The sequence below is a fragment of the Quercus lobata genome, chromosome 7, assembly GCF_001633185.2.
Source record: "Quercus lobata isolate SW786 chromosome 7, ValleyOak3.0 Primary Assembly, whole genome shotgun sequence".
Lineage (NCBI taxonomy): Eukaryota > Viridiplantae > Streptophyta > Magnoliopsida > Fagales > Fagaceae > Quercus > Quercus lobata.
In genome coordinates this window covers 10,113,688-10,136,597 of record NC_044910.1, presented here as the reverse complement: position 1 = coordinate 10,136,597, position 22,910 = coordinate 10,113,688, and the positions used below count along the sequence as shown (strand labels likewise).

The 22,910-nt window shown below is 35.4% G+C and overlaps 1 protein-coding gene across 1 annotated transcript in view; it reads left to right on the top strand.

The window, feature by feature from the left end:
- The first annotated feature begins 1,183 nt into the window (after positions 1-1,183).
- The window catches only part of LOC115952760 (ferredoxin-dependent glutamate synthase, chloroplastic), a 35,952-nt gene continuing 14,225 nt past the window's right edge, over positions 1,184-22,910 (top strand). Inside the window, exons 1-13 of the mRNA XM_031070003.1 lie at positions 1,184-1,670; positions 7,611-7,923; positions 9,330-9,772; positions 9,904-10,035; positions 10,727-10,825; positions 11,308-11,378; positions 13,035-13,131; positions 14,708-14,800; positions 15,359-15,504; positions 20,474-20,633; positions 21,530-21,640; positions 21,782-21,997; positions 22,491-22,648. Coding sequence (XP_030925863.1) covers positions 1,401-1,670; positions 7,611-7,923; positions 9,330-9,772; positions 9,904-10,035; positions 10,727-10,825; positions 11,308-11,378; positions 13,035-13,131; positions 14,708-14,800; positions 15,359-15,504; positions 20,474-20,633; positions 21,530-21,640; positions 21,782-21,997; positions 22,491-22,648 — 2,309 coding nt within the window. The 5' untranslated portion in view covers positions 1,184-1,400. The remainder of the gene's footprint in view (positions 1,671-7,610; positions 7,924-9,329; positions 9,773-9,903; positions 10,036-10,726; positions 10,826-11,307; positions 11,379-13,034; positions 13,132-14,707; positions 14,801-15,358; positions 15,505-20,473; positions 20,634-21,529; positions 21,641-21,781; positions 21,998-22,490; positions 22,649-22,910) is intronic.

Genomic DNA, 22,910 nt, shown 5'->3' with positions numbered 1-22,910 from the left:
CAAATCAAAGCCTTTTTCTAAAGTATTGATTCATTCAAAATTCGAGAACATCAGTTCTGTAATTTAATAATACTTTCGAAGACTCTTCAAAAAAAAAAAAAAAAACTTTCGAAGATATCAAATCAAATTAGGTAGGTAAGGAAACAAATATCATACTTTGCATTTTGGCAAATAGCAATTATCTTATCAAATTAAAGCCACCAAAATTGACCAAAATACCTGACCGTAAAAAACTAATCAAAAGATTCAAAACTCATCAATCAAAGACACGTTTGACAACTGACACCTTTTGCGCAATTTATAGAAAAAAACAAAAACAAAACTCAATAATAGTAAAACTAAAATCACTTTAGTAAAGCTTTTTGTCATATACTACCTAGCTGGGAGTGATCGTCTAAAATTTGTGAGTAACTCCACTACTGTAGCATTCTTAAAATCTTATCAAATTAATTTTAAAACAAGTGGATTAGATTTTAGAATTACCACATCATTAACATTAAAATAAATATTAATTATCAATATTTTGATATTTTATTTAAATTATTGAGGAAGTGGTAAAATTCACCGGGTTCATTTTGAATTTTGGAATATAAGGAAACCAACTTAGGTCCATTGCTATTGTGTGTTGACTCTGTTGGGATGTGGACAAATACTAGACCAAATGATGATATAGTGCCATAAGATTGGAGAAAAAAAGAAATCCTGTTTTAAGTTTTAACTTATTTTGCAAAGATTGGATTAAGTATCCAGTTATATTAAATCTATTATAACGGTGATACGCGTTTACTTTTAATCATATGTCTTGATATGATAATAGAGTCTACTTTTAACCATATGTCTTGATCTGATAATAAATAATTATTATTAACATCGGGTGCTATAAGTAAAAACATTCTTAACCCACAAAAAAAAAAAAAAAAAATCACATGTCATCGTTCTAATACTTTCTGTGCATATTGGACCGAAGATTAACTTCTAGATTACAATACAGACAGGTTCTTATGCAGCAAATCAAATCAAAAAGATAAACAAAAGGGCAGTGCAGAACATAAAGGTGGACCGCGACACATGTGGCAAAAGCCGAGGACCTGAATTTGAAATGGCAAGTGTAAACATCAAAGAAAGAAAGAGAAAATAAAAAAAAATTATATATATAAGAACGAAGAGAAACGGAAAAAGAGTAGTGGTAGTGGTAATAGATAGTAGTAGAAGTAAACGCCAGAGTTTGGTGTTTGTTCTTGTGTTTGTGTTTGTGAGAATGTGAGGCTGGTGGTTTCTAAACCTCTCTATCTCTCATTCTCAGCCCTTTTATCTTCATCCTCATCCTCATACCCACATTTCTCTTCACACAAACACACACACACACACACACACAGTCACTCTCTCTCTCTTTCTTCTCTATGGCTTTACAGTCAGTCTCTCCCATTCCTCACCTTCTCCACTCTTCTTCACCAAAGCCTTCGATTCTCGCTTCCTCCAACAATGGCCGCTACTTCATTGATTTCGTCGGTTTACATTGCAAATCCAAGCGAACCAGGCGGAAATTCACTGCGACTTCTCGGACCTTCTCGCACTTTGTTTCTTCGTCGAAGGTCAAAGCGGTTCTTGATTTTGCACGTAACAATAACGCCTCGGAGGAATCGGATTCTCGCTCTGATTTGAGACCGAAGGTGCGCTTTTCTTTTTTGCTTGGATTATTGTTTTTCCGAGTAATCTCTCATGAAAGTGATTGAATTGGAAGACTTGTTTGGGTTTCATTTCCAGAAAATGCGTTTTTTATTTTTACTTCTTGGAAGCGAAGCCAAACGCACCCTTAAGAATTTTGTTGACTATTTTTTTTTTTCCTTTTTTTAATCATTCTTTTGTGTTTTGTTTTGTTCCCCTACTCTCTTGAGATAAACTAAGATACTGTTTGCTTCGCGTTTTGGATTTTCTCTTCTTGTTTTTAGGAGTTAAATTCGATTGTATTTGACATATACAACTCAGTTCAATTCAACAAAGCCTTAATTATTGCCCCCCAAAAAAAAAAAAAAAACTTTTTTATTTTTATTTTTTATTTTATTTTTTTTATAAATATACTAACCAAACAGGACTTCAGGATTTTGGGAGTACTTTTGTTGCTTTGAAAATCAAGAAGGAATTGCTAATTATAGTCTCTGCAATCTTAGCCATGAAAAGATAGGTTAGGTGGTTATTAAATAGCAATCCAACAGTGCCTTGGGTCTTTAGAATTAGAAGTACTTTCAATGTTTTTTGAGACCCAAAAAATTGACTGAATTTATTTAGGTACCTGTAGGACTTAATCATTACAAGGATTGATAGTTAAAGCAATATGCAATAAAAACTCCGACTTTGCAAGTTCGTGGCGAGTCATGATCTAGGCTTTGAGTAAAGTTTGATGCAAGTTGAACTACTACGATTAAAAAAATGGTGTTTTTCAGTGGAACACAGATTATAAGCACATTATCTTGTAAAGGGTATAAGCATGTTAATTGAATTTGTTAGTTGTGTTGCTCACTGCTGACGAGAACAGAGTTATTTATAACAAGAATGGATGGTCAAAGCAATATGTAGTGAAAATTCTTACTTTGCAAGTTCTTGGTGAGTCATGATTTTGGCTTTGAGTTAAGTTTGATGCAAATTGAACCACTACAATAAAACAATGGTCTTTTTCAATGGGAACACAGATAATAAGCACTTTATCTTTTAAAGGTATAAATGTTATTTGAATTTGTTAGTGGTGGTTGCATGCGGCTGAAAAGAACAGAGTTATTTATAATTAGATACTAATACTTATCATGTATACTATCTATAACTAGATGCACTGAAATGGTACTGCACTTGTTTTGAATAATACAACAAACTCTACTTTTGTTCTTATATATCATCATTTAAAAGCATACATATTACTTGTGAAAAGAATCTAACATTCAAGATGATGTTTACATTGTTTATTCAATTTGCCAACCTATTTATTTTCTCTTTTTCCTATTCTGGTTGATGTCGTGAATCGCATAGAACAACTCCAACGGGATTTTCTTTGGAGTGGTATGGGAGATGATTCAAAATTTCACTTGGTGAATTGGTCTAAGGTTTGTTCTCCTCTTCAGTATGAGGGATTGGCGATTAGGAGTTTGAGATGCTTTAATGAAGCTTTGTTGGGAAAATGGTTGTGGAGATTTGGAACTAAGAGAGATGCGTTTTGGAGAAGGATGATAGGGGGTTAAATATGGAAGTGAAGGGGGAGGTTGGTATTCTAATTCCATTCTAGGTCCTTATGTAGCGAGTTTATGGAAGACTGTTTGAGGTGGTTTGCCTACTTTCTCTTGCTATATTCAGTTTGGGATTGGAGATGGGTCTAGAGTGAAATTTTGGCATGGTGTTTGGTGTGGGGATAGCCCTTTGAGTTTGCGTTTTCTAGAGTTAATCAGAATAAGTAGTAACAAGGAGGTTTATGTGGTTGATCTCATGAAGTTCCCCAATGAGGTTCTTTATTGGGATATGAAATTCTTGCGAGCTGTTTAGGATTGAGAATTGGAGTCCTTGTCTAATTTTATGGATGTTATACATGTAGTTTCTTTGAGGGGTACTGTTAGGATAAGATGTGTTGGATACCTGCTATAAGAAGGAGTTTTGAGGTTAGCAACTACTATCGGGTTTTAACTGGTGTCTGTGATTAATGTTTCCTTTATAGGAGCATTTGGTAGGGATGTAGCTTTGGGGAATATTTTAATGATTAATAATTTATATAAGAGGAAAGTGCGGAATTAGATTTGGATTGGTGTTATATCTTTTATTACCTTGTTTGGTATTCACTGGGTAATGCTAAAGATTGCAGTTGCATGTTGGCAAGGGAAGTTTGGACATCATCGTAATGGTGTTATTTGGAAGGTTGTTTCTCATTGCTTTATGTGGTGCATTTGGTGGGAGGGAAATAATTGGAGCTTAGAGGACTCTAAAAGGACAGTGGCAGACCTGAAATTTTTCTTCTTTAAAACATTATTGGAATGAATCTTAGTTGTAGAAAGTCATTCTATTTTTTCAGCTTATGCTTTGATGGATGCTTGTAATTTGTTTTCTTGATTGTATTGGTCCTTAGCTGTATACATCATGTATTCTTGGGTGACTCTTTTTCACGATTTGAATAAAATTTCCATTTCTTATTAAAAAAATGTTTATATTGTTAATGATGAATGCGGATGAAGTGTGTTTATAATTAACAAAAGTCTGATAAATTATTATGAAGAATCAAATATTTCATATGTGGAGGGTTAGAGTTCAAGAATCTGCCTCTCCAAAAAAAAAAAAAATTGGGAGTTGGGTTGCCTACCAATCACCTCTCTTAGACCCGGTAGAAGTTTGGGAGCTTTGTACACTAGATATGATCTTCAATCAAATATTTTAGATGACTAATAGCCTTAATACAATTTTGGAGCACTACCCGGTTATAAGTTTAAATTCCCGTCACTTGTAAGCAAAAAAAAGAAGGGGGGAAAATAGTCACTAGTAATTCCTCTGATAGGTTTTGTTGATAATGAGCCATGTTTAGTGTCAAACCAATGGTGTTTGTATTTTTGCATCCTTGCTAATGAGCTTTAGCTCAAATGGCACCTTATCTTCTCATTGGAATGGGATGGAGGGTGAGGTTATCCAAAACCAATTAGTGTATGTGTAACTAACAATAAAAAAAGAAAAAAAAATGTTTGCATCTCTGCATCCTGGTCCATGTGATGTAAGAGGCTTGCTTTGTATGCATGTGCATGGCCGTAATTGTACCTTGGTTCCTGTAAACCCTGGATTATGAATCTTTGATGATAGTGAACATGATTCAAATTATATCTTTGTCAAGTGCAATAACATTGTGCTTGATTCTTGAGAGCAGCCACTCCAAGGTTGTGTTTGGCATTGGCTTAAAAAGTCAATTTATTTTACTATTTAACTTATTTTTACTACTATTCATTGGTTTCACTGCACTTTTTGGTATTATTTATGGATCTCACTGTATTATTTCAGCTAATTTTTACTTTTATCTATAGTATTTTCAGGAAAAAGTTTTTAGTTTCAGTTAAATAAGCCGTTCCCAAACGGACACTAAATAGTGAGCTTTTGGACCAACACTAGTAGATTTTTTCCTCTCTCAAAAACATCTCTTTAAGTGGATTTGCTGTTTGCACATGGTATATATATTCTTGTTGACTTGTTGTCATTGGTATTCAAATTTTTTGTCTGTGTCATTAAGCTTTTCACTGGAGATCGTTTTCTCTTTTGCATTTCTGATTTTGTTCATATGTTTTTTGGAAGGAGCAAGGCTGGTTCTTTTTTTTTTTTTTTTTTTTTTTTTTTTTGAGTTTTTGTTCTCTTTGTAATCCTATTCTCAATATTGAATCTAACGATTAGCCAGTCTAGGATTCATAGTTGTAATATGACACCTGCAATGATATTTTCCAACATGTTATGTCTTATCTATGTGTTTTTCTTCTTGTAAGTGTGCTACCCCTAGATTTTTTAAAGATACTTTCAGTTATTTCAAGAGAAGGATTGCTGCCTGCATACAGAGTGTGGATCTATTGTTTAAAATTTTAGCCTGATTGGATGTTATTAATTATTAATAGATTGAAAGTCGTATGGGACAATTCAACTCCTGTCTGCTTCAAATTTGTACTTGGCTATTGAGAAGTATAATATTATATTCAGAATGAGATCTTCCAAAGAGTCTGCCAGATTAGACCTGTTGATGCCCCTAGTTCAGATTTCCAAACCATGTTACCAAGTTTACTATTTTATCTTGGGCCAAGTTATTAATTTCACACCAAAAGCCTGATTTTTTTAGCTGGTCATAAGTAGACATCTGTATTGTTAAACTTTGGGTGGAGGTCATGAGTTTTACATGCATCCTTCTTTAGATGGTAAAACTAAATAAGATGATTTTAAGCCATTGAGTTTCTCATGTTTTTCCCCCCGTCTAAGTCATCTTTTTCATTTTCTCTTTTCAGTTTTCCTTTTATAATGCTGTAGTAATGGTACCAATGCTTTGAAAGCTATTCTGTACTGGCCAGAATGCTGATATATTTCGTACTGTTTCATAAACCAATACAACTAACCCCTATAATTTGTCTTGCCTTAAATATTGACCTTTACTGGACTGTTCTGGAAGTTCCAGTAAATCTTGGGAGGAAAACGTGTGTTATGGTCCTGAGTGACCTTTTTTGGTTGTTCAGTGCTCATTTTGTTGCTGGTTACGACAGTGTCAAATGCTAGCGATTCTGGAAGAGAAAATTCAGAGGGGAGAGGCATTCTTGAAACTGGCCAAATTGGAGAGAGAGAGATAGAGGAGATGAGAAAATGATAAAGGATTGGAAGAGCATTAGGAAGAGAGAAGAAAAGAGACACAATGTAAATTATAGGGTTGGTATTTCGGAATCTTTGGATTTATTTAGAGATAACACTTGAGAGAGAAACGAAGATAGGGTAAGAGAGATAAGAAAGAGAAAAAAGTGGTTTGCTTGGGCATAGTCAGAAAATAAGTAAGGAAAACAAGAAGAGTTAAGAGAGAGAGGTAGAGTGAAGAAAGAGAATTGAAAAGGATTGGGAATGTTAGAGAGAAAAGCAATGAGAGATAAAGAGAAATTTAAAAAATAACATGGACGAAGATAATTTTGTTGGCTTTTGTGTGTGGGCTTTGTTTTTGGATTGTCATGGATTTGTGGGTTTGGGTTGGGCAAGCTTATGAGTTTAATGGGATTTTTAGAGTTACACACACACACACACACATACATACACATACATACATATATATATATATATATATGAGTTGGATTCAAGTTACACCTGGTATAATTTAAGTAATGTTACACCAATCAATATTTTTTAACTGTATGTGAATTTTAATAAATTGACTGTTGGATTACATTATTTTTGTATATTCTCCATGCTTGCAAAATTTCAAGATTATCAAAGATCAATAGTGACATCTATCAACTATATAAATTCAAATTTTTGTAGTTTAAAATAATGTATAAAATATGAGTTTATAGATTGAATGGTAAATAATATTTAATTAGTATGAAAATTGGCATGCATGGTAGAACATATAGAACACGTAATCCAGCGGTGGAATTTTCAAAATATAAATTTATTAACTAGTTATTGGGTGGTGTAATATTGCTTAGAGTTACACCAGGCGTAACTTGAACCAAACCATATATATATATATATATATATCTGAAACGGTGCACTAGAATTGTTTGGTACCAAAATATTCAGTTCCAAACCAATAGGTAAAACCGGAAAAGTCATTGGAACAGAATTTTAAACTTGGTATAATGAGACAAGTATTCTAGAATTGCATTTTTATTTCTTAAAGTGTTTGAAGACCTCATAATCAATGAAGACGCAATATTCTTGATATGCTAGAGGATTCATTATCTATATATTAAAAAAAAAAAAACTAGAGGATCTATATAGAATGTTGTTTTTATATCTGTCAATTGTTTGGATCCAACTTCTTGTTGCCATTGGACTGTGCTTGATATGATATAAATTTGTTGTTCCTGTAAAATAAACTGCTCCATGTGGTCCTGTCTATATGATCCAGTTTTCATGCTCAGCAGGTTGCAAGCTTGGATGATATATTATCAGAGAGAGGAGCTTGTGGGGTTGGATTCATTGCCAATTTGGAAAATAAAGAATCGCATGGGATAATTAAGGATGCTCTTACAGCTCTTGGCTGTATGGAACATCGTGGGGGATGTGGAGCAGATAATGACTCTGGTGATGGTTCAGGTGTGATGACTTCAATTCCTTGGGAACTATTTAACAGCTGGGGAAATGAGCAAGGGATTGCTCCCTTTGATAAATTGCATACTGCTGTTGGAATGATTTTCCTTCCCAAAGATGATGACCTATTGAAAGAAGCCAAAAGAGGTGATTTTTAATTAGTTTTAATCATTCTTATTACTTAATTCTTTTTGTTTTCTCAAGTATCTCATCATGAATGATTGTTTGATGGCTCTTCTTGCTTTTATATATGTTAAGCATTGATTTTCACTTATTTGTTATAAATACAAAGTAGTCCAGTTGACTATTAGTTTAATTGATGAGAATTATGTAATTCTTAGTCAATAATTCTTGGTTCTTTTGGCATTCCATGAAAACTTAGGAATGTGGACAGAGGTTCTTTTTTACTTGAAATTAGAAGAGTGAGAGTTCTGAAGGTTATATTCTGAAACTCATGAGTGACCATTTTTAGTTTATGGCATGGTAATAGGATCTAATAGCCTCTTCAGGTTTTTAAAAGTTTTTGATGCTTTATTTGACTCATATATTATTACATCATCATTTTCAAGTTGTATTCTAAGTTAGAAATCTTTAAGATGGTAATGTTGAGGAAAATATTTACAGATAATTAAAATCAAGAACTCAGAACTTTTCAGGATTATTTGGGGTTCAAATTATGTCTTAATTGTAAGTTATTATGTCAGGCATCAGGGTTGGCTTATTCCTTGTAATCTGCATAGCCCTTCTGAATATTTAAGTTCAGAAGACACAAGCAGCGTCTTTAGTTTCCATAAGCCATTTTTCTAGTAGAACTAAGGTATATCATAGGCAGTGGCTCAAAATTATATATTTGAAGCAGTTCTAGAACTCCTTCGCAAGCCTTATGTATTGATTTGTTTTTCTACGTTTTGTTGGTTAACTATTGGCTTCTTATTTCTTCTCATATATGCACAAACCTATATTTTTCTGATTGTTAAGTTGCGCACAAACCTGGTTGGTCTGAGTCTTGCATCCCACGATCTTATCCTCCAGCATGCCACCTTTTCAATAGCTATAAGCAATCCACCTATATAATTAAAAGAGAAAAATTATACCAAAGCTGGGGATGATAATATGATCTGAAAGAATGGTATCTCTAATGTGCTACTTGGTGCAAATAATAGATAAACTTGCACATGCTGTGGTGAGTTTTGGTTGTGATAATAAACCTAGATTGGTATTCAGTGAGTTTGACTGTCTCCGTGTGATAGTTGCTTTCAATTTCACGAATCCTACCAAGACATGGCAGGCTACTTAAAAAGGATTTAAAAAAAAAAAAAAGAGAAGAAAAAGAAAGGGTTGCAGTCCTTTTAGATTCTTGTGTTCCTTTTGTTTCTTTTTGTCGGATGCTAAATATTTCTTGATGCCCACTGATATAGAATTAAATATTATTGAATGTTTCTTTCAGTATCATTAATTCCTCAATTTCCATGAAATATTCACTAAGTCTGGAAAATGTTCAATTTTGTATGTGTAATCTGTTAAATGATGATTAATTTTAATTGCTTCTGTAGTTATTGTAAATACTTTTCAACAAGAGGGTCTTGAGGTGCTTGGATGGAGGCCTGTTCCTGTGAATGCTTCTATAGTTGGTTACTATGCCAGAGAAACCATGCCCAACATACAGCAGGTATTTGTTAAAGCTGTCAAAGAAGAGACTGTTGAAGACATTGAAAGAGAACTGTACATCTGCCGAAAATTGATTGAAAGAGCAGCAAGCTCAGAAACTTGGGGAAGCGAGCTTTATTTCTGTTCTTTGTCCAATCAGACAATAGTTTACAAGGGAATGCTTCGCTCTGAAGCTCTTGGGTTATTTTATTCTGACCTTCAAAGTGATCTTTATAAATCCCCTTTTGCCATTTATCATCGAAGGTACAGCACAAATACTAGTCCCAGATGGCCTCTTGCACAACCAATGAGATTTCTTGGACATAATGGGGAAATCAATACCATTCAGGTTACAGTTTCCTTAGCTCTAGCTGTTATCTGTTCTACTATGCTGTAAAATGCAGATATAAGTTAGACTGAATTCAGCTAAAATAAAAAGAGACTTTAAGTTTCTTTATTTTGACAGTGATTTTTGTGCAGGGTAACTTAAACTGGATGCAATCTCGAGAAAGCTCATTGAAGTCATCTGTATGGCGTGGGCGTGAAAATGAAATTCGTCCATTTGGTAACCCAAAGGCATCGGACTCTGCAAATCTTGATAGTGCAGCAGAAGTACGATCTATCACTTATGTCATTGTTTTATTAATATATGTCATTGGAGCCCTTGTTGGCAGTGACTATTTAGAATTAAATTATTGAACAGAAATAAATGTCAAAAATTGAATGTTCTTTCAGAAGATATATACTCTTAGTGGAATTTATCTCTAAAATCTTTTAAGTTTGTAAGTTATATGACAAACTGCCATCTTTGCAACTAAGCATACATATTAAACATTTAATCCATTCATAATGTTCATTAGTCACAAATTATAGTATATGTATTTTAACAAAATGCTTTCAATATAATATTGATTTCAAATTTGAAAGATCCGTTTGATTTTATGCTGATATGCGACCACCTGATTGATGCCTGCAAGAGCATGTTTTTAATGACTATTCATGTTGAGTTATTTTTTAACTTTCATGGTTGGTGTGAATCCTTCATATGACCATGTTTTTCATGATTGTCTGGTATTATAAACTGCTGGAAATTTTCTCTGTATCTGTTGTACTTTTTCTTTGAAACATTTGCTTTTATGGCTTAAGGGCAACCTATTTATCTATTAGCATTTGTTATTTATAAAACTCACCTGATTTGAGTATATGAGTTGGTGTTTTGACATTCTTGTATTTCTATGTTAAGTTTCACTAGTTTCTTAATCTTGGCCTGATACTAGTTCATTTTTTTTTATGCTTTGTTCAGTTATTAATAAGGAGTGGCCGTACTGCTGAGGAAGCTCTGATGATTCTTGTCCCAGAGGCATACAAGAATCATCCAACTCTTATGATCAAATATCCTGAGGTATATTTATGTTGACACTTCCGGTAAGGTGTCAACATAATTTGAAAAAAATAGGAAAAAAAAAATCTCTTTGTAGTGGATTATCTATTTTTCTTCAACTTTTTTACTTTAATGCATTGTTATGACTACCACCAGTCATTACGGTGGTTGTTAAGTTTGTTCAGTTTATTTCCCCAAACTAAATTAACTGACCAAATACCAAAATTGCATCTTCTATCAACATGATGATCTTTCCAATATCCTTTATTTTGGGCCTTATTTTCTCCAACATCCTTGGCCATTATATCTTTCCTCAGTACTCAATCTTCACACCCTTTTTTGTCTTGTCATATTTATTCCAGCAACTTGAATTCATTCATTTGGATCTAGTCTTCAGGATTTTTGGACAAATGTCTTATGTAATTGTCTTCATTACAGTGAACTTTATGTAATTTGAATGTATATCACTTGTTGACAACTATCACTTTGTCTTTTCTACTTAGGTGGCTGACTTTTATGACTACTACAAGGGTCAGATGGAGGCTTGGGATGGGCCTGCTTTACTTTTATTCAGGTGACGCTTCCAAAGGCATTTTTAAAGAAACAGCAGTTCTCTTGCCACTGACATTGATTAGCAAAACCATTATTTATAAAATAGGAATCTTGAAATGGGCCTTAGTCTGTGCAAAGGGCCTTGGATGGGTACCAACCCTTGTGTTATTTTCCATCACAACTACCTAGTGCATTAGAAGGACTATTGTACTTTTCTTTAATGGAAAGAAAAAGTCTTGGCACTGACTTCTAGATTAACTAATGGTTGAAGTGTTCCAAATCTACTTTGATGGGCCAAGATGAGAGAGTTAGGGCATTGATCATTGGCTTATTTTTTAATTGTGTAGAGATTATATAAATCCAACTGTATGTAGGAAGGCGATTTCTCCTAACTGGTCACTTTCAACAAGCAATATGAATCATATTGCTTTACTTAGAATTCCTAGTCAACACAATTTTTGTACTTAGGAAAACTGAATATTGTATAAATCCAAATGAATGTAGGAGGGTGATTTCTTCGGCACCGCTAGATATGGCATCTCTACTACTGCAAGAACCCATACTGACATATGATAATCTTAATTAACCAAAAAAAGAAAAAAGAAAAAGTGGAACTAAAAAGTAAGAAGTTTACTAAAATTGGGGATGGTAAATCTTTTAGTGGGCCAATGCCAAATATAGCAGCATCTTTATTGCCAGATGATATACTGCTATATCTCTGCTGCCACCTTGGATACAGAATACTGGAAGTTTAGCTGAAAGATCTCTTTAGTGCTTTAATTAACCAAAAAAAGAAAAAAGAAAAAAGAAAAAAGAAAAAAGAAAAAATGGAACTAAAAAGTAAGAAGTTTACTAACATTGGGGATGGTAAATCTTTTAGTGGGCCAATGCCAAATATAGCAGCATCTTTATTGCCAGATGATATACTGCTATATCTCTGCTGCCACCTTGGATACAGAATACTGGAAGTTTAGCTGAAAGATCTCTTTAGTGCTTAGCATCATAATTACCTGATTATTTTGGACTACTAGTTTCTTTTGGAAAATTGTAGTTTCACATGTCACATTAATGTGCCACAGAAAACTTTTTCTGAGGAGAAAGATTAGTTGTTTTGCATTGCTTCAGTTTTGTTATACTGGTCAAGTGATTAAATTTCTCATTTTTTATTAGCTTAGCTTTTGTGACAAATGGTATTTTATTATAGTATCAGAGTAGTGATCTTGAGTTTGAACCTTATCTCTGTGTACTTCTCATTTAAAGTTCCAAATCCAGGTGTTGGGCCCCACATATGGAGGGTGAGTCTGGGCTCACACATGAGGATGAGTGTTAGGTAATGGCTAAGTGATTATATTCACCATTTCCAATTAGCTTAAGCTTTTGGGACAAGTGGTAGTTATTAAGTTCAATTTATGTGGCAGAAAGCCGATGTGAAATCAAGAATAGAAGTTTGTGATGAATGCCTTTGTTGTACAGTATTAGCATAGCATTACACATGTTTCTGGGGCTCGGTGATTATTATTTGTTGATGTCCTAAATTTTCTTTAGAAGCCTATGGAGGATATATTGCTCTGTTGACAGTTCTATCAATTACTCTTCTTTTTCTTGACATTCTTATTTCTTTTTCGCAAACTTGTTATTCTTCTTTCTGATTGTTGCTATTCTAATTCTTATGACATAGTGATGGAAAAACAGTGGGGGCATGTCTAGATCGGAATGGACTTCGCCCTGCTAGGTATTGGCGGACGTCAGACAATGTTGTCTATGTTGCATCTGAGGTGTGTTTTGCATTTTTCCTTTGATATGATTTTTTTAATATGCATAATTTGATAATTTTTCATAAGAATTATGATGTTTATATTTTATTTGTGGAGACGGGTCATTGCTTTAAAGTATGGGGTAAATGGAGGAGGTTGGACAACGAAGCCTGTGTGAAGAACTCATGGGTGTAGCTTATGGAAGAGTCTTAGAACAAGGTGGGATAGATTTGTTGACCTTGTTTGTTTTGAGATGGGAGTGGAGAATATGTGGTATATGTGGTATTTGGCATGATAGTAGGTGTGGGGATCAACCTTTGAAGGAGTTGTATTCAATTTTCTACTCTTTGGTAGCTAACCGGGATGCTCTCTTACCTTCTTACTTGTAATGCAGTAGGGAGAGACATTGGGATGTTGATTCATAACATAGTTTAATGATGGGAATTGGACTGCTTCCATGCATAGATTATTGTATTCAAATACGCCAAGGAGTGCTGGTCCTGACAGAATGAGATGGAGTTTCAGAGGTATTAGGGTGTTTGATGTGCGGTCTTCCTGTGGTGTGCTATGAGCCCCAAGGGAGATCTTTTTCCCATGGAGAGGAATTTAGTGTGCCAAAGCCCCAAGCAGGGTAGCATTCATTGTCTGAACAACAACTTGGGGGAAGATTTCTACTAATGGTAATCTTAGAAAATTAGGAATCATTTATTGGTTGTGTAGGTGTAGCCAGGAGTTGGTGGATCATTTGTTGGTTCATTGTGATTTTGCTGATGCATTGTTGGACTATGTTTTTTGTCTCTTTGGAGCTAATTGGGTGATGCTGCATAGAGTATTTGATTTACTGGTTGGTTGGGGGAAATGGTTTGGTAAATGTTTGTTTGCTGTGTGGAATATAGCTTCTTTGTGTTTGATGTGGCTTTGAAGATGTGGAAGTTATGGAAGTGCAGTTCAGATTTTTGTTTCTTAGATTACTCTGTGAATGGTCAATTGTCCTGGGTCTTGGTGACAATGGTACTATCACTGAGTTCTCCAATTCAATATCTTTTACTTGTAATGTTTAGGATACAATTTTTTAGACTACCTTGTACTTTGTATTGTTTATGGGGTAGTTTTTGTGGAGTAAAATTATTTACTGGTTAGAGTTCAATTCTGCCTCATCTATGGATGATAGGGATTGGGTGTCTTGGCCCTTCAAAAAACTGTGAAATCCGGGCCTATTGGTTATAACTCAAAAGTTTCTTTATGATTGATGTATAACCATAAAAGGTGGATGGTTGGAGCATAAGTCTGTCTCATATTTTGATCCAGGGGATCAGCCTCTAGTTTGGCTTTTAGAATTCTTTGGCTTTCTTGAAACCAATTTACTCAGATTTGGATCTCCTTTCTTGATCATCTGTCATGTCAGGCTGTACTCAAGGAAATCTCTTATTAATTAACAGTTCAGTCTTAACTACAATCCTCTTGCCCATTGTTGCATTTACTTCTAGCAAGAATTTGTGTCAATTTCTCAAAAAAATAAGAAAAAGTATATTGAGGACATTAATAGGTTCCATGAATGTACTTAAGATATTAAGCATTCCTTTTTGTTCTTATTTAGGTTGGTGTCCTACCTATGGATGAGTCGAAAGTTACAATGAAAGGCCGTCTAGGTCCAGGGATGATGATAGCTGTTGATTTAACCAGCGGACAGGTTTGTACACCATTGTATTTTGGTTTTGCTTGGTGCCATTGCATGATTGTTGGTATTGGATTTATTTGTGATGGCTGTCTATTAAGTTCAGGATTGAAGCCAGTGAGTAAATTACTGAATGATCAAATTTGTAGAACTTTTAATTTTTGATTGCTGTTGTAAGACAATCACTTATAAAAACATTCCTGATGATTCTTTTTTTGGTTTGTTTAAACTTATTAGAATTACGTTTTATGGGGTTTTTATTTTTATTTTTTTAAAAGAATTTTTGGAGGGTTTCCTTCACAGGTCACATTATTCAGTAGTAAAAGTCAGCATTGTCATTGTTGTTTCTTGCATGGCATTTCATTTTATTATTCAGTAGTGTTATGCCTGTGCAATGCATGGCTTAATCAAGAATCTTATGTAAACTAAAAAACTATATTTCAATATTATAAATAAAAGTGAGGTTAGTTTTCTTCATTTCTTTTCTATTTATTCCAAATTGTTGACCAATTTTCCTAAAGGGTACACCATATTTTGATGATTTGTGTCTTAATGACATAATACTGATTGCAGGTTTATGAGAATACGGAGGTAAAAAAGCGAGTAGCGTTGTCAAATCCATTTGGAAAGTGGATAAAGGAAAACTTGCGATCCCTGAAGCCTGTGAACTTCCTATCAGGAACAATTATGGACAATGATGCAATATTGAGACACCAACAGTAAGTGTTCTACTTCATGAACTGTTTGGAGATGACCCTGAGCACTGTGATGTTAGAGATGTTGTGAATGTTTCTTAATTTTTTATTTTTTATTTTGGCTAACATGGGTATTCAGAGCTCTATGAATCGGACCATTCCCCTAGGTGCATGTAGTCTCCTTGTCCCACAAACACCAAGTAATTACAAGGAGGAATCCCTTGGGGGTGGTCCTAAGATGCTGTCTAGGAGTTTGGAACTTAAAGTTTCTTTCTTAATCCTATTAGACACCTATACTCTGTTAATAATATATCTGCAATTGTGTAAATATATGATTCCTGATTGATGTGTCTCAAATGATAATTCATTTTGGTTCCAGTTATACCTATGGTGTTGTGATTATAAATGCGATCCATTCTTTGGTATGAAGGCAGTCTTCCTTGTTACTGAAATTTGGAAGTCAAATAAATTAATTGGAAACAATTTAGTTTAAAGGAATTGGGCGTGAGCGTTTCTGTTGTACTAATGGTGATGTGATTATAAATGCAATCCATTCTTCTTTGCAAGGAAGGAAATCTTCCTGGTTAATGAAAATTTTTGAAGCCAAATAAATGCATTGGTTAAAAGAATTGGGTGCGTGCTAAAAGTAGTAACTTTGCAATAGAATTTCATGGCCTTCAGCTTTCTTGAACACAAATTTTTGTGAACGTTCAGAGCTGATTTGGAATCATGTTGCACACTAAGTGCAATGATTTCTGCCTGGAAATTATCTCCTATAGAAATAGCGGTAAAGTATTGGTCAAACCTTGGGGCCATAGCAAGTTCCCTCTGCCCAAGTGATGTGTTATAGGTTTTAGTGGAGGGTTTTGTGGATATGGTTCGTCATTGGTGGAATGGTTATCATTTCATAGGACCTCCAAGTTATGTTCTAGCTTGTAAATTGAAAGCCCTTAAAAGGGATTTGAAGCATTGGAACAAGAATGTTTTTGGTGATGTAGCTTTTAGGAAAAAGAGTCTTTTGACAGAGCTCTTAGACATTGACTTGAGAGAAGAGATGCAGGTGTTGACTCAAGAGGATAGGGCTAGAAGGTTGGTGGTTAAATCTGATATAGATTTTCTAGCTTCCCTGGAAGAGATTTCTTGGAGGCAGAAATCCAAGGCTCTTTTTATCAAGGAAGGTGATAACAACACACGATTCTTTCATAGAATTGCCAATTCCCATAGGCGAACAAATCAGATTAGGGGAGTGGAGGTGGATGGCGTTCTCTTTGAGGAGGAATCAGATGTTACGGATCAAGTGGTGGATTTTTACAAGAGATTATATCAGGAACCAGAAACTTGGAGACCTACTATTGATGGGTTAGAGTTCGCTTGTCTAGACGAAACTGAGAGGTCTATGTTGGAGAGAGAGTTTGAGAAGGAGGAGATTCTTGAGGCTCTTAAGGAGGCGGAAGGCGATAAGGCCCCTGGGCCAGATGGGTTTACTATGGCATTCTTTCAGAAATGCTGGAGTGTTTTAGAAGGGGATATTTTGGCTTTCTTCAAAGATTTTCACAGTCAGTGTGTTTTTGAGAAATCTCTTTATGCCTCGTTTCTTTGTTTGATCCCCAAGAAGACTAATGCAGTAAATATCAAAGACTTTCGCCCTATTAGTCTTGTGGGCAGCCTTTATAAACTGTTGGCTAAGGTGTTGGCTCATAGGCTTCGAGGAGTTTTGGATAAACTGATATCCGACTCTCAAAACTCTTTTGTGGGAGGGAGACAAATCCTTGATTCAGTTCTTGTTGCTAATGAATGCTTAGACAGCAGGTTGAAGAGTGGTATTCCAGGTGTTATAATAAAGCTGGACATTGAGAAGGCTTATGATCATGTGAACTGGAATGCACTATTTTACCTTATGGAAAGGATGGGCTTTGGGGCAAGGTGGAGTAGGTGGATCAAGGCATGCATCTCTACAGTTAAATTCTCTGTTCTGGTTAATGGATCTCCTGCAGGCTTTTTTGGTAGTTCTCGTGGTCTTCGCCAAGGGGATCCTTTATCTCCACTTCTATTTCTTATGATTATGGAAGTGTTGAGTAGACTATTGAAGAGGACAGAAAATGGTGGTTTTCTTTGTGGATTTAAAGCGGGGTCTCATCGACATGGGGGTATCCATATTTCTCACCTTCTTTTTGCTGATGACACTATACTGTTTTGTGATGCTTCTAGGGAACAGTTATTATATGTGCGGATGGTGCTGATCTTCTTTGAAGCTATTACAGGCCTAAAAGTGAATGTAGGCAAGAGTGAGATTGTTCCTGTTGGTGATGTTGGGGATTTGAATGGTTTGGCTCGTATCCTTTGTTGCAAGGTGGGCACTCTGCCTATGAGATATTTGGGCATGCCCCTTGGGGCACATTATAAGGATTCATCAATTTGGAATCCTATTATTGAAAAAATGGAGAAACGGTTGGCTGGATGGAAAAGGCTGTATTTGTCGAAAGGAGGTAGGCTTATTTTGTTAAAAGGTACCCTATCGAGTCTTCCCACCTACTTTTTATCGTTATTTACTATCCCTCAGGCTGTGACTGCAAGAATTGAAAGAATTCAGAGGAATTTCCTTTGGGGGGCCTCAGAGGATGTTTTTAAATATCCTTTAGTTGCTTGGGATAAGGTATGCCTGCCAGTTGAATGTGGTGGTTTGGGAATCCGGAGAGTTGGGCTGTTTAACAAGGCTTTGCTTGGGAAGTGGTTGTGGCGGTTTGGGAAAGAAAATCATAGATTATGGCGTCAGGTTATAGCAAACAAATATGGAGAGGCGAGAGGAGGTTGGTGCAGTAGAGGGGTAAGAGGTGCTCACGGGTGTGGGATGTGGAGGAGTATTAAAGAAGGAACAGGGAAGTTCTTTAGCCAGATTTTGTTTACTATGGGGGAGGGCAGCCATGTTAGATTTTGGCATGACCCATGGTGTGGGCCTACTCCTTTAAAGGACCTCTTCCCTTCCATGTATGATTGCTCTATTGCTAAAGAAGCATGGGTCTCTGACTTGGTTGTATCAAATTCAGAAGGAGGTAGGAGCTGGAATTTATTGTTTCGTCATGGTCCTCAGGATTGGCAGGCAACCACTGTCTACTCATTCTTTGAGTTTATTTATTCCTCTATGCCGAGGGGTGAGGGGGAGGATTAGCTGGTCTGGAGATTGACTACATCTGGTGTTTTTGATGTGCGCTCTTTTTATAAGCTACTATCTAGTCCTACCACTGATGCCTTTCCTTGGGAATGTATATGGCGTACTAAGGTGCCTAAACGGGTGTCTTTCTTCTTATGGACAGCATCTAATGATGGGATACTCATTATTGACAACCTTATTAAGAAAGGTCAGTTTTTGGTTAATAGGTGTTGCTTGTGTTGTTGTGATGGGGAATCAGTGAACCACCTTCTTCTTCACTGTAAGTTCTCTCATGCCTTATGGTGTGAAGTTTTTGCAGCGTTTGGGATTCAATGGGTAATGCCAAGGTCAGTGAAATCTTTTTTCTTTAGTTGGAGAAACTGGTTTGGAAAGCATCTTTCAATCATTTGGAACATGGTCCCGGCATGTTTAATGTGGTTAGTATGGCAGGAACGTAATGCCCGCATTTTTGAAGACAAGGCGAGAACTTTGGAACATCTAAAATGTTTACTTTTTCGTACTCTGTTTCTTTGGGCTCGTATTTGAGGGTGTACGAATTGTACTGTTGTAGCTGATTTTTTAGCTTCTATTTCTTTTAGCTCTTGATCTTCTTGTATTTGTTTCATTGTTCAAAGTGTTCACCATCGTGAACATGATGTTCAATTTATTTTAATAAAAGTCTTATTACCTATCAAAAAAAAAAAATAGTATGGAAATCAGCATCTTCAAAATTGGGGTAAGGCTAACTACTTACCCATTCTTTTTTATTTATTTATTTTTTATAACAAGGGTGTCTAGACCTCTTCGAGTACCTCTTGACTATTCCTTTGGCCATGTGCAATCCTCCTGTTCTAGACACACTGGGTAATTACAAGGAGCAATCTCTTGGGGGTGACCCCAAGATGCTAGCAAGAGGTTTTGAACTCAAGATCTCATGGATATCATGAGACCTTAGGAACCACTAATAAGCCAACTCCTTGAGATTTACTACTTATCACCTTCTCTTAGACCTCACAAAAGTGGATGTCTTGTGCATTGTGTATGACCTTTAGGAATAGCAGTAAAGTTTATATACTTAAATGAACAAAGAGAAGAGGGTATCTTGCTTACTAATTTTATTTCCTAAGAAACCTTCACACTATTGATTAGCCTGGGATTATGATGAAGTTTGTTAAATAATGTACCCACTATTTTAAAAGTGGTGGTGGCGGTACAAAGAGGAGAAAATGCTTGCTAGCTTCTTCTTCTTCCTCACTCTTTTTTTTTTTTTTTTTTTTTTTTTTTTTTTTTTTTTTTTTTTTTCTGGAACTCTATTTCTTTGGTGTTATTGATGATGCATATGCATGTGTGTTTGTGTACTAATAATACTTTAGTATATGGATTAATCTGCAATTTGGATGAAGTTCCTTAGAGATAAAATCCTCAATCTTTAATAATGGCTGTGATACAAAAGTAGGTGAATCGCATTTCTTTTGCCCCTACTTTTGGGAAGCCAATGAATTGTAGGTATTATGCAGTGATATTTGTGTTCACACTCGTCTTTGTGCTGATCTGGTATGTTCATTTTCTGTTTATGGTGCAATGTAATAAAGTGGTTGATGGGAATCACATTCAGAAGACTGGATAGATTGTATTTCCTTGTTAAGTATCATATTGGTACTATATATTGAGACTGATTGCGTTACTTTGTTAATTGATCCCGGTATGACTACCTCAAGTTTTTTATTAGACAAATTAATAGTTATCATCAGTAATTTGGTGATGGCCAAGAAGTTAGTTTGAATACATTCTTGCAATAGTCTCCATTTTAAATGTTGTTCATTGTTTTGTACTTGATGGGACTAGGGCATTTGGCTACTCAAGCGAAGATGTGCAATTGGTTATTGAAACTATGGCTTCACAAGGGAAGGAGCCTACATTTTGCATGGGAGATGATATTCCACTGGCAATTTTGTCTCAGAAGCCACACATGCTTTATGATTATTTTAAGCAGCGGTTTGCACAGGTATGCTATAATTTACTTAGTGTTGGTTTGCACGGGTTATTGTGTGAAACTGGGAGATTTGGCCAGCCTCATGTCTCCTGGTCTGGGGCCTTTTTTGCTTCACTAGCCTTGATTGGCTGATGAAGGATTTGGACCTGCAGTTTTCAGGTCATGGGCCCCAAATAGGAACCACTGATTTACTAAGTTTCATATAAAACTTACTCCAGACATTGTTTCATGCTTGCCTCCACTCAAGCGTATGGGCAAAGAATTTGTATATAAAGCTTGACCTGTTTTAGGGTATTATGCCCTGGAATGATCATGCATCCCAGTGTTTGAATGTTTTGGGATGGGCTTTGCATGTTTACGTTGTGCCTTGCTATCAACAACTGGGTAACTTTGCATTGGATGTGGTGAGATTGTATAAGATAGATGTAGTTCTGCAGTGTGGCCACTTGTTGATCAATCTTGTCTCAAAACCAAATATCCCTCTCCATCTCACACCCACCCACTCTGCAGTTGGCCCTACAATATCTTGAGGGCCCTCTTGTCCAGAACTGTGCCCATCAAGATGACATAGTCAAGTGCATTTCAAATTTCTTCTCTAGAGAGTTATCTATTCGATGGGAAAATCTAGACTGGTACTGTTAAAATTTTCAGTTTCTCTTATGAACTTTTTCCCTGGTGAAGCTGCAAGTTGCTGATGTATTTTTTTTCACATTAATCTGCAGGCTTCATAAGAATTGTTCTTATGGACATGAGAATAGTATATATTAAATTATATTATGTAAACCATTCTAAATATTATGGTGTTTCTTTGCTATCATTTTAAGGATTTTAGCTTGCAATTGGCTTTTTGATGAATTATTGATGTTAATTTTATATTTGAACTGGTTTTTCATTCGTGTTATCTGCAGGTTACAAATCCAGCTATTGACCCTCTTAGAGAAGGACTAGTCATGTCTCTCGAAATCAATATTGGGAAGCGAAGAAATATTTTAGAGGTTGGACCTGAAAATGCTTCACAGGTTTGTTAGGATCTCTCTTTCTGCCATATTAATGGTGTTTTTAACAATTATTTTGAATTGAGTTTTAGGTAAAATGATAATGTAATGCTTTCAGTTTTCAAATTTTGAACTGCACTTTATTAATTTTTTGCCATGGAGCAGGTTATTTTGTCCAGTCCCGTACTGAATGAAGGGGAGCTTGAGTCCTTGCTAAATGATCCCTCTTTGAAACCCCAAGTTTTGCCAACATTTTTTGATATTCGTAAAGGAGTTGATGGTTCCTTGGAAAAGACACTAAATAAGCTTTGTGAAGCTGCTGATGAAGCTGTTCGAAATGGTTCCCAACTGCTTGTTCTGTCAGACCGTTCTGATGTGCTGGTAAAAAACTTTCACCTTACCTCTGTATTCATCCTGAAGTTATCTTTGTTTTTATATCTCAATCCTTTTTTTATCTCACTGAGAGTTTATACCTACTGTGAGCATGAGTTAAATTTATTAAGTTAAAAAAAAATTATATTTAGTTAAATGACCATTGAACAGAAACTTTTCTAGTTCACTACTAGCATTATTCCTGATCATATCGATGTTTGAACTTCCTGATTATTATTCGTTGTCCAGCATTTTTCTTGATAAAGTTTTATGGCTTTATAAAATATTGTATGTTATGAAAATGATTGCCATTTGTCCTACACATAGTGGCTCATGTTCTAGTGTGTATGCATGAGTTTTTACGTAAACACACACACACACACACATATATATGTGCGTGTGTGTGGTACTTTAACGTAATCCTCATTAAAGCCTGTGAGGAAACTTTTTTGTAGACTGATTTTCTTATTTTGGAGCAATGCGTTGTTTCTTTTTCTTCCAGGAACCAACTCGTCCGGCAGTTCCAATACTTCTGGCTGTTGGTGCGGTTCATCAGCATCTTATTCAGAATGGATTGCGAATGTCAGCTTCTATTGTTGCAGACACTGCACAATGCTTCAGCACTCATCAGTTTGCCTGTTTGGTTGGATTTGGTGCAAGGTCATTTTTCCCTTGTGAAAATTTGTAAATAATGGATTTCTTTTTATTTGTTGAAAAAAATTAACAAATATTGTTTCTTGTTAATATTTTCTTAAAGCATTATTTTGTTTGGTCTGATACCAGTTACTCTAAAATGTTCTCAGATAAATTCACTTTCTGTGTGTTAGTTGCATTATCTTAGACAATTTCATAGATCCTTTATAGTTGACACCTTTGAAAAAAAATAGATCGTTTATAGCTGATCCCATTGTGGGAAGCAAAA